General features: G+C 32.9%; 3 protein-coding genes and 1 long non-coding RNA gene across 10 annotated transcripts in view; 2 read left to right on the forward strand and 2 right to left on the reverse strand.

Annotated features, from left to right (window-relative positions):
- Positions 1 to 7,418, forward strand: part of Myo61f (unconventional myosin 61F) — a 29,537-nt gene extending 22,119 nt beyond the window's left edge. For all 6 annotated transcript variants that reach the window (XM_076327768.1, XM_076327770.1, XM_076327764.1 and 3 more), the window contains 18 exons: positions 1,872 to 1,987; positions 2,064 to 2,134; positions 2,596 to 2,804; positions 3,410 to 3,592; positions 3,666 to 3,872; positions 4,063 to 4,325; positions 4,397 to 4,566; positions 4,635 to 4,789; positions 4,861 to 4,989; positions 5,063 to 5,216; positions 5,309 to 5,540; positions 5,630 to 5,860; positions 5,941 to 6,100; positions 6,171 to 6,416; positions 6,493 to 6,708; positions 6,779 to 6,879; positions 6,950 to 7,052; positions 7,130 to 7,418. In XM_076327768.1, coding sequence (XP_076183883.1) covers positions 1,872 to 1,987; positions 2,064 to 2,134; positions 2,596 to 2,804; positions 3,410 to 3,592; positions 3,666 to 3,872; positions 4,063 to 4,325; positions 4,397 to 4,566; positions 4,635 to 4,789; positions 4,861 to 4,989; positions 5,063 to 5,216; positions 5,309 to 5,540; positions 5,630 to 5,860; positions 5,941 to 6,100; positions 6,171 to 6,416; positions 6,493 to 6,708; positions 6,779 to 6,879; positions 6,950 to 7,052; positions 7,130 to 7,144 — 2,961 coding nt within the window. In that variant the 3' untranslated portion in view covers positions 7,145 to 7,418. The remainder of the gene's footprint in view (positions 1 to 1,871; positions 1,988 to 2,063; positions 2,135 to 2,595; positions 2,805 to 3,409; positions 3,593 to 3,665; positions 3,873 to 4,062; positions 4,326 to 4,396; positions 4,567 to 4,634; positions 4,790 to 4,860; positions 4,990 to 5,062; positions 5,217 to 5,308; positions 5,541 to 5,629; positions 5,861 to 5,940; positions 6,101 to 6,170; positions 6,417 to 6,492; positions 6,709 to 6,778; positions 6,880 to 6,949; positions 7,053 to 7,129) is intronic.
- LOC143155259 (uncharacterized) lies at positions 4,521 to 8,583 on the reverse strand. Of its 2 annotated transcripts, XM_076327777.1 has the most exons (3): positions 8,358 to 8,583; positions 7,984 to 8,151; positions 4,521 to 4,696 (listed from the first exon to the last, which is right to left on the reverse strand). In XM_076327777.1, the coding sequence occupies exons 1-2, from the start codon at positions 8,458 to 8,460 to the stop codon at positions 7,988 to 7,990; spliced, it is 267 nt and encodes an 88-aa protein (XP_076183892.1). In that variant the 5' UTR covers positions 8,461 to 8,583; the 3' UTR covers positions 4,521 to 4,696; positions 7,984 to 7,987. The 2 variants fall into 2 exon arrangements, with proteins under 2 accessions (XP_076183892.1, XP_076183891.1); XM_076327776.1 differs by lacking the exon at positions 4,521 to 4,696 and having other exon boundaries at positions 7,852 to 8,151; positions 8,358 to 8,581.
- A 1,703-nt stretch (positions 8,584 to 10,286) lies between these two features.
- On the forward strand, positions 10,287 to 11,441 carry LOC143143333 (peroxisomal membrane protein 2). Its single transcript, XM_076304467.1, has 5 exons — positions 10,287 to 10,464; positions 10,530 to 10,625; positions 10,764 to 10,911; positions 10,987 to 11,106; positions 11,194 to 11,441. Exons 1-5 carry the CDS (start codon positions 10,367 to 10,369, stop codon positions 11,290 to 11,292), a joined length of 561 nt encoding a protein of 186 aa, XP_076160582.1. The 5' UTR covers positions 10,287 to 10,366; the 3' UTR covers positions 11,293 to 11,441.
- LOC143143334 (uncharacterized) lies at positions 11,287 to 13,987 on the reverse strand. Its single transcript, XR_012991095.1, has 2 exons — positions 13,893 to 13,987; positions 11,287 to 13,611 (listed from the first exon to the last, which is right to left on the reverse strand). It is a non-coding gene; the product is annotated as an uncharacterized LOC143143334 (long non-coding RNA).
- Positions 13,988 to 13,993: the final 6 nt, after the last annotated feature.

Raw genomic sequence — 13,993 nt, forward strand, 5'->3', positions numbered from 1 at the left:
CTTCCTCTATCGAGAAGTCTGAACGGGGTCTAGATGAAGTGTATTCACAAGGAAACAGAAACAGTAGAACTAGCGGATAACCACTGAAATGGGTTGTTCGATAAAACTTATTTAACAGTATAGTACTAGGTTGCTCGATAAGTTTTGTCGTTTGAGAATACTTAGTACTACATTGAACAGTACTGTTCGATAAGTTTTCAGTTAAGTTTTGAATAAGTCAAGTACCAAGTTTTCGATAAAACTTAATACTACATTAAACAGTACTATTCAGTAAGTTTTGAATAAGTTTTCAGTTAATTTTTGAATAAGTCAAGTACTAAATTTTCGACAAAACTTAGTACTACATTGAACAGTACTGTTCAGTAAGTTTTGAACAAGTTTTCAGTTAATTTTTGAATAAGTCAAGTACCAAGTTTTCGACAAAACTTAGTACTACATTGAACAGTACTGTTCGATAAGTTTTCAGTTAAGTTTTGAATAAGTCAAGTACCAAGTTTTCGATAGAATTTAGTAATACATTGAATAGTACTGTTCAATAAGTTTTGAATAAATTCTCAGTTAAGTTTTGAATAAGTCAAGTACTAAATTTTCGACAAAACTTAGTACTACATTGAACAGTACTGTTCGGTAAGTTTTGAATAAGTTTTCAGTTAATTTTTGGATAAGTCAAGTACTAAATTTTCGACAAAACTTAGTACTACATTGAACGGTACTGTTCAATAAGTTTTGAACAAGTTTTCAGTTAATTTTTGAATAAGTCAAGTACCAAGTTTTCGACAAAACTTAGTACTACATTGAACAGTACTGTTCGATAAGTTTTCAGTTAAGTTTTGAATAAGTCAAGTACCAAGTTTTCGATAGAATTTAGTAATACATTGAATAGTACTGTTCAATAAGTTTTGAATAAATTCTCAGTTAATTTTTGAATAAGTCAAGTACTAAATTTTCGACAAAACATAGTACTACATTGAACAGTACTGTCCAATAAGTTTTGAATAAGTTTTCAGTTAATTTTTGAATAAGTCAAGAACTAAATTTTCGACAAAACTTAGTACTACATTGAACAGTACTGTTCAATAAGTTTTGAACAAGTTTTCAGTTAAGTTTTCAATAAGTCAATTACCAAGTCTTCGATAAAACTTAGTACTACATTGAACAGTACTGTCCAATAAGTTTCATCGTACGACAAAACTTATTGAACAACCTATTAGAAAAGTACTATAGTTTGAAATCGTTCCATCTGAATTTGACAAAACTTTATCTGCAGAGATTTTATCAAATATTTGCCGAGAAGAGATTGTGCAAGATACACATTTAAATTCGAGGCTGTAAATCGCTCTTGCTAAATGTTTCGACTTCCACCTAGATCTAATCGATAATCTTACAGATATTCTTATCGGTGGATTATCGGTTCGAAAATAAGTACTAGATATTGCTGATGAACGTTGTAAAATGTCTCGAACGAGATACGTTTTCTAATATTGATGTTGCTCGAATTTGAAAACTAATTGGAATTTCGAAATTTAAAAGTATCGCAGGGAATGTTTCGCTGGAAGAAAGAAAAACGATTGTATAAATTCGAACGATATTACCATACAAGGAAAAGAATATTGCAATACAACCTGTTATTTATAACTTGTCCGGTTAAAACGCTCGTTGCTTCGCGCTCGCGTTTGCCGTGAGTTCGCTAATTTAATTATCCGTACTTAAGACAAGTGTTCCGGGATTTATGCTTCGATAATTCGATTAATAAATTGTGCAACCTGCCTCTTATGTACGAAGAATTTCACTTGTAGCGCTCGATCGAACCACCGGCGCATACTTTTGCATTAATTGGCTCGCAGCGATGTCATTAAATCTTTCCTTTTCAGACGTATATCGGCCAGGTACTCGTATCCGTGAATCCTTACAAAAAATTACCGATCTACAACCAAGAGACCATCCAGTACTATCATGGAAGGAACTTCTTCGAGGCTGCACCGCACATGTGAGTAATAACGATCAAATAAACGCAAGGTTACACATATTTTGGTAATACAATCGTAAAAATTCTCTCGTTTCAGATTTGCACTCGCTGGCACCGCGTACCAGTCTCTCTTGAAGGAAAATTTGGATCAGTGTATCCTCATCTCAGGTACAAAACGACCCCAAGGGATTTAGGATGGTTGAAACGTTGAGAAATTGATCCAACAATCGCCATAAAATTCTTTCCGTGCTACTGGATTGCTGCAGAACTTGTTTACGTACAATGTCAATACACCCATCGAGTCTTTCGCAAACATTTACATCGTACGATATCGAAGGCTTCTCCGTTCTATCGAATAAATTAATACAGTCTAACTTCTCCATCGTAGATCACCGCTTAATTGCAAATTACCGACTAAATTCAAATTAATCGCGATGTAGGAAACATTCGGTCGGAAGTCGTCGATTCAAAAACGAATAGATTTTGTATCGGGTTTGTCAAAGCCGATGTAGAGGTGTCAAGATCGTTAAAAAGTATTTACCAAGTGTCTCGCTACCGCGAGAATCGTTGCAGCAATCCAGTAAACAACGCTGGAGATAAGTTTAATGTTGCTCGGGCTGTTTGCGTAGGCGAATCCGGTTCAGGGAAGACCGAAGCTTCGAAGAAGGTCCTAGAATTTATCGCAGCTGCTACTGGTCACAAGAAACAAGTGGAGAAAGTAAATGATAAATTGATCGGTAGCAATCCCGTGCTCGAAGCTTTCGGAAACGCGAAAACTAATCGCAATGATAACTCGTCCCGTTTCGGCAAGTACATGGATATCCAATTTAATTTCCAGGTACAAACGATAGAACGACGTTTACGTTGTCTTTATTAATACCGTTAGGCTATCGATCGAGAAAGAAACTGACCGGATCTAAGAATCAACCCCGACGAACTAATGTAATTTTATTTAACCCTTTGGACTCGAGAGGAGATCCTTGGTCGAATTTCTACTTCGAATTCTATCAATTCAGTGTACCATTTTCGATCCGGGAGAACTTCGAGGTTTGGAATTCAAATTGGAACTTAAATATTACGTTTTTCTGGAGTGTGAACGCATGTACGCGAAGTGTATAAAAATGTTCCGTTCCGGATTAATTTTACGACTTGAAAGATTTTCTCGAGGCGTCGGTTTCTGGTAGTAGCCTCGAGCGCAAAGGGTTAATTTTGAGAACAATAACGATTATCGTTTCATCGTGTCACGTCGATACCGAAAGGTAAAATATTATATATAAATGTCTCAGCTTGGGGTTGGTTCGTGAATACTTTTCGCACACGATCTTAAAATTCTATATTTTTCTTTCTCCGTTTGAATACTTTGCATTCTGTGTGTGTATATTTTGTCCCGTGGAAATCGATGACGTTTAAAAATTCACACGATTCGTGATCCGCTCTCTGCAGGGAGATCCAATCGGTGGGAACATCTTGAATTACCTGCTCGAAAAATCGCGAGTGGTGCATCAATTTTCGGGTGAGCGAAATTTCCACATTTTCTATCAGCTGCTGGCTGGGGCGACCGACGACACTTTGCGAAAGTTGTTCCTCAAGACAAACTTGGACACGTATTATTATCTCAGTAACGGAGTAAGTTCTTGCACTGTTTAATTGTATAGATTTTATGATAGAGTGTGTTACATATTTTTGGATTCGTTTCCAGACAAAGGGGACGGTAGAGACTATCGACGATGCGTCTCAGTACAGAGAGGTGATAAAGGCCATGGAGACCATGGAAATGACTCAACAGGAGCAGAACGATTTATTCGCGATAGTCGCGTCGGTGTTACACATGGGGAACGTTGGTTTTACCGAGGAAGACGGTGTCGCTAAAATCTTGAAGCCAGCGTCCGTCGACGCGGTTGCTACTGTAAGTATGCGAGGTGTCGAGAATGTAGAAAAAGAAAGGAAAACGGTAACGTGGCAACAAAGTCCTTTTTCGAGCGAAATGATCTTGAACGACCGATCAACGATGTCCCGATCGTAAAGAAAAGTACGAATAAGGATTACCGAAAGGAATCGATCGGTTTTCAATCGAATGAACCAAAATTCGTTTGCAGTTATTGGGCTGCGACGTGAAACAACTAGCGGAGGCTTTTACACACCGTACAATAGACGCTCATGGCGACGTGGTCGTTTCCCCGTTGAACAGGGAACTCGCCATTTATGCGCGCGATGCACTGGCGAAAGCCGTGTACGACAGACTGTTCACGTGGCTCGTGACCAGGTTGAATAAATCGTTGCAACCGGTTCGAAATCCACCGCACAAGATGGTTATAGGAATCCTGGACATTTACGGTTTCGAGATCTTCCAAAAGAATAGGTACGCGATTCTACGAAGAGCCAACGGTTGTTCTTGTTAACGAGCGTTCATTGGAAATATTCTCCCAACAGCTTCGAGCAATTCTGTATAAATTACTGCAACGAAAAGTTGCAACAGTTATTTATCCAACTGACACTGAAATCAGAGCAAGAAGAGTACTTGAGGGAGGGAATAACCTGGGAGAATGTTCCATACTTCAATAACAAAGTCATATGCGATTTAATCGAGGAAAAGTATAAAGGTATTAACTTCACATGATTCGTTGGTGAACTTTGGTTCGGTTATCGTAGATATGATGCGTCTTTATAGGTATAATATCGTTGATGGATGAAGAGTGCCTCCGGCCCGGTGATCCGACAGATTTGAGCTTTCTGGAAAAGTTAAATGTAAATTTGAACAATCATCCTCACTATATAAGCCACATGAAGGCGGATTTACAAACGCAGAAAATCATGGGACGCGATGTAAGCCACGAATTTTATAATTTACCATTCACCTTGTCTCTGTTATCATTGATACGCTTGTACGTTTTTAGGAATTCAGATTGGTACATTACGCTGGCGATGTAACGTACAATGTTCGCGGATTTCTAGAAAAAAATAACGACTTATTGTTCAGGGATTTACGCGAAGTAATGTCGCATACAACGAATTCAATCACCAAGGTATTCCCACGAATTTACTTGCGGACATTATAGTTTATTAATTTCTTCGGATCAAAATGTATGTTTCTCGTAGACCGTGTTCGATGTAAAAGATTTGACCAGTAAGAAGCGACCGGATACCGCTATCACGCAATTTAAAAATAGTTTGAACAATCTTGTAGAAATCCTTATGGGTAAAGAACCTTCTTACATTCGTTGCATCAAGCCCAACGACTATAAGATGTCCAGTAAGTTGCACAAATTTTATCGTCTGTTACAGTTGAAGTATATTGAACGTATTTTTTCTTTTTACTCAAAAGTAATGTTAACTCGATTTCAGATCAATTTAACGATAAGATTGTTTTGCATCAAGTGAAGTATCTTGGTCTCATGGAGAATCTACGAGTAAGGCGAGCTGGTTTTGCCTACAGAAGACCATACGAACAATTCTTACAACGTTATAAATCTCTGTGTCCACAAACTTGGCCCAATTACCACGGCCCAGCTAAAGATGGTGTACAAATTCTTGCATGTTACCTTGGATTCGAACGCGATGAGTACAGGATGGGCAAGTAAGAGTTATTCAAGAAATAAGTATAGTAATTTGAGAGATTTAAACATTTGCAGACGCTTTTAAAAGTGACTGAATTTTTTCACGCAGCACAAAACTGTTCATTCGATTTCCTAAGACATTATTCGACACAGAAGATGCCTTCCAAGTCAAAAAACACGAGATAGCAGCCATTATCCAGTGTATGTGGAAATGTATATTAGAAAGACGAAGGTACTTGAAGAAGAGAAAAGCGGCAATCGTTTTCCAAAAATACATTAGGAGATGGCTTGCAAAACGTGAAGCTAAAAGGAGACAAAAAGCAGTTATTACCATTCGAAGGTATTGTGAATCAACGTATTACCTTCTATACTTTTCAAACATTTCGAATACCTGTTATAAAATTAAACAATTTTCTACAGATTTATTGAAGGATTCATTACACGAAACGGACCGCCAACTGCAATTAACATGGCTTTTATCGAATTAGCAAAATCCCAATGGTTAATCAAGCTCTCTAAATCACTTCCTCGTGGCATTTTAAATAATTCATGGCCTCCGTGTCCATACTCTTGTCGAGAAGTAAGAAAGAAAATCTATTGCTTTTATATTTGAAAGTCTTTTTTATAAAACAAATAATAATTAACTTCAGGCTTCTGAACATTTGCGCATTATGCACAAAAAATGGAAAGCACGAAACTATAGACTACTTTTATCGAAGGAGGACAAGGAACAATTTGAATTAAAAATTTTAGCCGAATCTCTGTTTAAAGGCAAAAAAAAATCGTATGCAAAGAGTGTGGGACCAAGATTCCAAAATAATCGACTTGGTGCGAAGCACAAAGCGCTAAGAGAAAGTTTCGTTAACAATATTCTTCCTAGAGATGAAATTATAAAAGTAAAATATTGCCCTTTATTTTGTGTTTTCATTAAGATGACAGCAATAGTAACAGTATACCTTTTTTTTTCTTTAGTATGCGACGCCTGTGATTAAGTATGACCGACATGGTTACAAACCCCGTGAAAGGGTACTAATTTTAACAGAAAACGCAGTGTACATTTTAGACACTTTAAAAACTTTTAAGCTTAAACATCGATTGCCTTATAAATCTATTGAAGAATTGGTTGTTACCGGGGAATCTGATAATTTATTGATCGTCAGGATACCACCTGAATTAAAGAAGGACAAGGTTCGTCACTACTGCATTCTTATAAAAAATATAATTTCTGACTTTATTTTTTCATTTATATTTTATTTAGGGAGATTTAATATTGGAAGTACCTTGTATAATAGAGGCATTAACAAAAGCAATTGATATCGCTAACAATCCAAATATTCTTAAAATTGTTCATACCGAGTCGTAAGTATAAAAATAATGATAGTTTAATTCAATTATAACAGAAATGTTCATGACTTACAACATGTATTAGGGTCTCACATAAACTAGTCAGTGGAAAGGAAGGTGTAATAGAGTTCAAAACTGGTGCAACACCAGCCATTAGTAAAAACAGACAAAGCGGACATTTACTAGTGGTAAATATAAATTATACAGCATGAAATACTAACAGGAAATTATATTGTTTCACTCGTATTTACGCTTAATTTTCTAGGTGGCTTCTCCATAATATCTTAAAAAATGTTTCAAACAACGAAAATTGTGTACTTAGAAGAAAGAGTTCAGTATGGAAAGTACATTATATAAAGCAGCCTTAATGCATGTGATCTAGAATGGAAAACTATTAAGAAGAGATAATATATTAAAATTTAGTACATTTGTTGAACGACACTTGCAGTTTTGTACCTTGTTATACGATGTCAGTTGTGTAAAATATCTTGTGAAATACTGTTTATTTTTGTAATTAGTGAATTATCAGCAAAATGGAAAACTTTCGCGAATGATATGAATTGTTTAACCATGTAATATCTGTGCCTTCTCAGAAATTAATACCATATAGCCGCACAAGAAAATAATTTATTACTGGACGTCTTACAGGTGCACTAATAGAAAATATCTTTTTTCTATATTTATATCGTATAAGTCACTGTGCCATTGATAATATTTCATGTTCAGAATTATTTTATGGAATATCGACAATATAAAATTAGATTAAACTAATAACCTTAACTGTTAAGAATCAAATGATTTTACTCATTTTTCCTGTTCGTGTAACATATTTAACAAAAAGCATTACTATATCTTTAGAGAACATAATCTGAACTCATTTTTATTCTTTGTTAAGAATATAATAATGCAGTTGTAAAATGTATAAAAACCTTCGAAATTATTATTTCTATTTAATGGTGATATTTATTCAAATAAAATAACACTTAATTCTAAGATATCCTTCATTCTTATTGTGTAATACAAAATTTTATGTACAGATACCTTAAACTTAGCTAATATTGATGCTTAAGTAAGAAAAGAAAGTGTCCTTTCCTTAATATTAACATATAAACAACATACGTAATTATTTCTTTTGCGAAGTAGAAGCCTTTCTCGTAAGAGACTTTTTTCCATCCAAAGCCTTTTCTCGTAGTTCATCTTCCATTGCTTTATTAACCGTTCTAGTAATCATTTGTTTCAGCTTGTGCGTATCCTCAAATTTTTTCTTTTTAGGTTGAATCGGTGCATCTACAAATCATAAAATTCAATTGTTTTAAATATAAATTAATACATAATTTCACATTGACGTTTATAAGTTCCGAATACACTTACTTTCTTATTCAGCTAATTAGTTTAATTAAATTTCTTAAAATTAATATTCAACATTATTCGTTTATAATTATTATTTACATATATACTATTCCTGTATGGAAAAGTATGAAAATATTACTCACTGTTTCGGCGTTGAATGGCGGTTTTCTTTTTATTTTTACCCTTTGCCTTCCCTTCCTGAGATGCAGGTAATTTAGACTTCACTTTAAGCTTTCCTTGGGCCATTTTCTAAATCCTACAATAGTTTCTCAAAGATATTCGATAGCAAACATGCATCACATGCACGCACATATACGCGATTCCATTAAACTTGCGTTTGAAGGGAATACACACACCAAAAGCAACCCTTTCTCGAATGGCATAGCCATCTAACGATGAATGGATTGAACTACTATTAAAGCTAATTCGTATAGCAATTAAAATATTGTCGTTTTTTGTCCCCAAAAACAAAAAGGAAATTTTCATGAAAAACGAAGGAAGATTTCATTCCGGATCTGCTAATGAACTTATCATTGAATCTGGTAATTGGTATTATTCTCGACAATGATTTGTAAATTATGAGTCGAAGAAAGAGGTATTAAACTTTCAACCGTTGTTTCATCTCCCTTTTATAATATAGGATACATTATATTACAATTATATTACAGAATAGAGTTACGAAACTTGGAAAATTTATATCAGTTGTTACAGTAACTATAACTTTGAAAATATTCTTAACTTTATGGTGCTAAAATGTATCAAGTTTCCTCCATTGTTACATCAAGCTGTAAGAATGAGTGCGAATAATTGATTTATTTCCTAAGACTGAAAAATCTGATAGAACTACAAATGATGTACAAAAATCGAATTTTCTACGATTTTTACTTTTGCCGACTTCGATAATTTAATTACCAGAATCATTGTTTTTAGAGAGGTCGCATCAGAACCACTAATCTATAAGAAGTCGGTATTATAGATTGTGTGACACTAAACAACAATTGGAACAATAGACGTTGCAACAATGCTTTTTTATATTATACATACTGGAACTCACAGCACAGATGATGTATAACATTAACATTTCTTTTTACGAAAGTTAGTCACATGATCTGAAATTTCAATCTCTTTGTTTAAGAATACTAATTTTAGAAACTAACTGCTCCATCTAAATCGGTAAAGCTACTAACGTTTATGTATGTATGTTTCAAATGTTGATATTTTAATATGTATCTTATTTGTGCATTATAAATCATTAATTAGCCTATAGAAATAAATTTTGATCGAATTATGAAGTTACATTTTTTATATAAAAGAAAAAATAATTACAGATTTAAATAATTATAGGTCACCAGTACTTACCACCGCCTACCAATAGTCAATACCGGTTACCAAGGGTTCAACCGGTATTCAACATGGTTATTGACATGTTTCATAAATAAATAAAATTATAAAACATGAAAAGTAATAATTTTTTATTGGATACATTTATTTAACATTTGTTTAAGTCTTATAATTTACACGATACGCGTAGAAGTTACATTTTTTTACACAAAAGTGAAATTTTACTTTCAAGGAAAATTATTATACTATTCGACTTCGTTTACAATAAATTCCGAAATTAAATTTTGTAATACTTTATGAAAAACGGTACTGCAGAATTATGTCTCTACAATCTGGCACGTTTTGCCGTTATGAGCGCTGTCTGGATTATGAAATCAGCTTTAAGAGTAGTTTGATCCATTCACCGTTAGATGACTATATCATTTTACCGCCTATTTCAAGAAGGGGTTACATTTCGCATACTCGATTAATGAATAATTTTATATCTAGTACATACTTGCAATTTGTAAATATACGAAATTTAATCTGACTTACATAATATTTGCACATTCATACAGAATGCACTATATGCATGTTACTTGTTTATCATAGAACTGTTTATATAGAACTTTTATAATAAATTGATACGTGCATAAGGAAAATAATTAAAACGTTGTTTGCGTTAATTTACATTATTGAAAATATTCAACGTGGTAAAATCTTCAAAGTTATGATAAATTAGTAATATGTTTATCACATATTTGAGTAGAAATTATTTTCGCATTTTTTCTTGTGACCATTCGTGCGACGACACAGACGTGTAGTCACAAAAATGGCACTCTCGAAACCATCAAACTTATTTCTACAGCTCATTAGTACTTATTTCGAACATCTTTATATCAGTCCAGTAAAAACTAAAGCGATCACCAGGCATGTCGATATTTTTCTAATCAATGTAAAAATTAAGTTTTATTTAATTTGTTTATTACTTACAGCTGCATCATTGCTAGTCTCGGTAATTTATTATCGCAAAAAATTTCTGGAGCACAACGCATTAATAGCGATAGTCTACTTGCATACGCTCTATTTGGGTAAATTTGAATGAATTACGATTTATGTTTTTGAAGTAGTTTGTTCTTAATAAAAACTCTTTGTGGGTAAATGATAATTCTAATTAAAACTGTGGTATAATTGTTTTTCACTATATCAAAATACTATTTTTTTTGTAGATTTTTCTTTGGAGGTTCTGTTCCACATTATTTTTATATGTATATACATCCTTTTGTGAAAGGTCCTATTCAGTTTCTGATGGTCGAAAGATTTTTATATACACCATGTGTTCAAGCATTAACTTTGTACATGTTAACCATATTCGAGGTATTATTTGTCATTTTATATGTTAATGATTTTTTTTAATTTAATCAACTATCTGATAAATGTATTTTATTACAGGGTAACACTCATAATGATGCTTGCAAAAAGACAAAAAACTTGTACTGGCCTATACTCATTGCAAATTTAAAATATTTAACACTATTACAATATATAAATTTAAAATATGTTCCACCAGTGGTAGGTTTTAGTTTCTTTTAATTATTTTTTATTTTTATTCAAATAACTTAAAATATGCCTTAAAATGTTCTGTAAACTTGCTTTCAGTTCCGTGTTCTGGTGGTAAATTTGATTAATTTCTTTTGGTTTGTATATCTTTCGCAGCAACGATCCAAACAAACAAAGCCTAAAAGAAGAATAAAATAGTACATTAAAACATAAATTTGATTTTAACGTTATCAGGTATCAAGCTAAAAGGGTCCATATTTATAAAGTAAAATATATTTTGTATAAGAACTATGTTCATAAAACTATGAACTAAGAACTATGTCACAAATAAATGCATTCCACTATTAGACTTTATTTTTTATTTTATATAATTAAAATGTGGCAAAGTATATTTTAGATTTAGATTATTTAAACGAATTAGCTTAACCAATGTGGAGACTCGTAAATAAATCCTATTAATGGTTTTGGGAAAAGAAGACTAAATTTTTTAAGCTTTTCGATTTAATCACACAACAACAATACAGAGTATATTACAGATATAATCAGAATTTCTTCCATTTCAACGATGGTAACATTCGATGACTGTAAATTATGAGTAATAAATATTAAAGTCAAAAGCCATGGTGGGCAAAATTTAACAAGTTTTATTTTTTCATGTTGTATAAATAAATCTCACTTTACATTTTGTTAGAATATATGACATTGTAAAATTTACTATTCGAGTGACAGTATGAAGATTTCAAACCTTCCTTCGTGCTACTTCTATAAAACAATTTTTTGCGATAGATGTATATTTATGTTTCAGTTTGTTTTTATAGATATGCATCGATGAAGGGTTAATATTGCAACACCATAGCAGTTGACAATTCTTTTCGATAAAACTGACTCAGTCGTTATGCAAGAGCTAATTCTACGTAGTTTTCCTTTCTAATTATAAACAACGTAGACTTTCCAAATATGACTTTTAACCCTATACATACATCTTCAAGACTTAACTTTGAATAATCAAGACTAGTCTATTTATGTCTTTTGGTACGCTGCCTGGCCTTACAGCCAAGAAAGTAACTTTCTGACTAGTATTTAGATAAATTGAGTATTGCGATAAAGGAAAGTTTAAAAGTATAACATCACTTTTATACTTTAGTTTTACCTTTAAAGATGACCAATGACTAGCAAGTTGTGACGCAAACAAATAAATAAATAAATATATATATAAGTTAAAAAATAAATAAATGAATATATAAATAAATGTACAATTTTATAAATATTGAGTATGTAGAATGAAAAGCAAATGAGCAAAGTGTTAAGCTTCATTATGCACAGTAATATCTATGTACAAAAGGAACAGGTGTAGAACATTGCACTAAAATATCAGTTATTAATCCCTTGGGAAATTAGTAAATTAATTCAAAGAACGCTAGTGTTTTAATCATTGATGGAATGTCTAAAATTTGACTAGCTGATGTTTGTATAACAAACAATTACATGATTAAATAATCACGCAGTTGTAGAACTACTAGAGTAGTTTTAAATGAATACAATAGCTATTGAATAATAATGCGAGATCTTAAGAAGCTGCAACCAACACAATTAATGATGCTTATAATCATCATTGCCTCTTTATTGCTTAAGTACTCAGATGAATGTAAGTTTGTAAAGAACAACATCACACAGAGACTTAAAATTCTCAAAATACTTGAGAGACAACATAAATCATGACAATAATATCCTTTAACGATCGATCGTATTACAAAATGTTGTCAAGACTTCTATTATTAAAATATCTTCTTTGGATACTCTTGCATGTATATCTTTGAAATCTCATTCGAATTCAGAAAATTATAGAATGAGTAATTGACTAAAACTGTCATTCTCAATTTCCTGTCATTTAGTAAATTTGTCCTAATAATCAATTATAAAATACATTTTACCTACAATGAAATCGTTAATTCTTATTGCCTAATCAAACTAAGTTTGAAGTTAGAGAAGTAATATTATCGTTAATCGACAAGAAACAATTGTTGCGAATGATTGAAATTAATGACATTATGGATAATTACCATTGATGAGTATTATTAAGTCATGAGATCAGAGGTGTGAATGCATATTAAGACTTTAAAAAGACTTAAAGATCATGCACCAAACTTAGAGTGGCGTCTTCCTTGCATCTTTAAATCATGCTTCCTAACACGAGAAAATACTTAAAATTCATCCGAAATGTGTCACGGAAATGTTCAACATCACAAACATGATTTGCATAATGTAGGACTGTTAGAAAAAGCATCAGAGAATCATGGTGAACCGCACCATATCAAATCTGATACACAAAAGGAACGTTAAGTGTCTTTAGGGTCCGCTTGATCACTTCAACGCGTGTACGATGGACTCCGACTTGGGGAACAACTTGATCGATGACTTGGACTTGACCAATTACTATGTCTGCTGCTATCTGAACTACTCGGTGACGAAGGTGGTGTCGGAGTAGGTCGATGATATGGAATTGGTCGCTTCCTGGCGCTAAAATGAATCCCCGTCAATATTGTGATAACAGAATTGTCTCATTTATATTGTGGTAATAAAAACATATTTTTTCAAAATTCAGATAAATACATGAACATGTTAATTGCGAAGAACTGTTGGATGAATTAACGTATTATTATCTTAAAATCAGTATCAAAATGTACGAATCAGCCTATATTATTACTATTAGTAACATAACTGTATGAGAAAAGGAGCATGCAAAATAAACTGTGCAATGCAACACAAAACAACATGCAAAATAAAAATGTGTCACTTACCTTGTTCTAAAGTTTATCATGGAAGGCAGTGGGCCAAAAATGATTCACAAATCACAACAAAAGAAATATTGAACTAAAGAAACAGGCTTGCTTCATAGCGG

Source organism: Ptiloglossa arizonensis, chromosome 2, assembly GCF_051014685.1.
Source record: "Ptiloglossa arizonensis isolate GNS036 chromosome 2, iyPtiAriz1_principal, whole genome shotgun sequence".
Taxonomy (NCBI): Eukaryota; Metazoa; Arthropoda; class Insecta; order Hymenoptera; family Colletidae; genus Ptiloglossa; species Ptiloglossa arizonensis.

What these genes read in the sequence shown, in the direction of transcription:
- LOC143155259 (XM_076327777.1), bottom strand. Translation starts at nt 8,460, where the DNA reads ATGGCCCAAGGAAAGCTTAAAGTGAAGTCTAAATTACCTGCATCTCAG. An exon ending in CGCCATTCAACGCCGAAACA is followed by an intron (nt 8,152 to 8,357) that starts GTGAGTAATATT and finishes TATGATTTGTAG; the next exon opens with ATGCACCGATTCAACCTAAA.
- LOC143143333 (XM_076304467.1), top strand. Translation starts at nt 10,367, where the DNA reads ATGGCACTCTCGAAACCATCAAACTTATTTCTACAGCTCATTAGTACT. An exon ending in CTTGCATACGCTCTATTTGG is followed by an intron (nt 10,626 to 10,763) that starts GTAAATTTGAAT and finishes TTTTTTTTGTAG; the next exon opens with ATTTTTCTTTGGAGGTTCTG. An exon ending in TAAAATATGTTCCACCAGTG is followed by an intron (nt 11,107 to 11,193) that starts GTAGGTTTTAGT and finishes ACTTGCTTTCAG; the next exon opens with TTCCGTGTTCTGGTGGTAAA.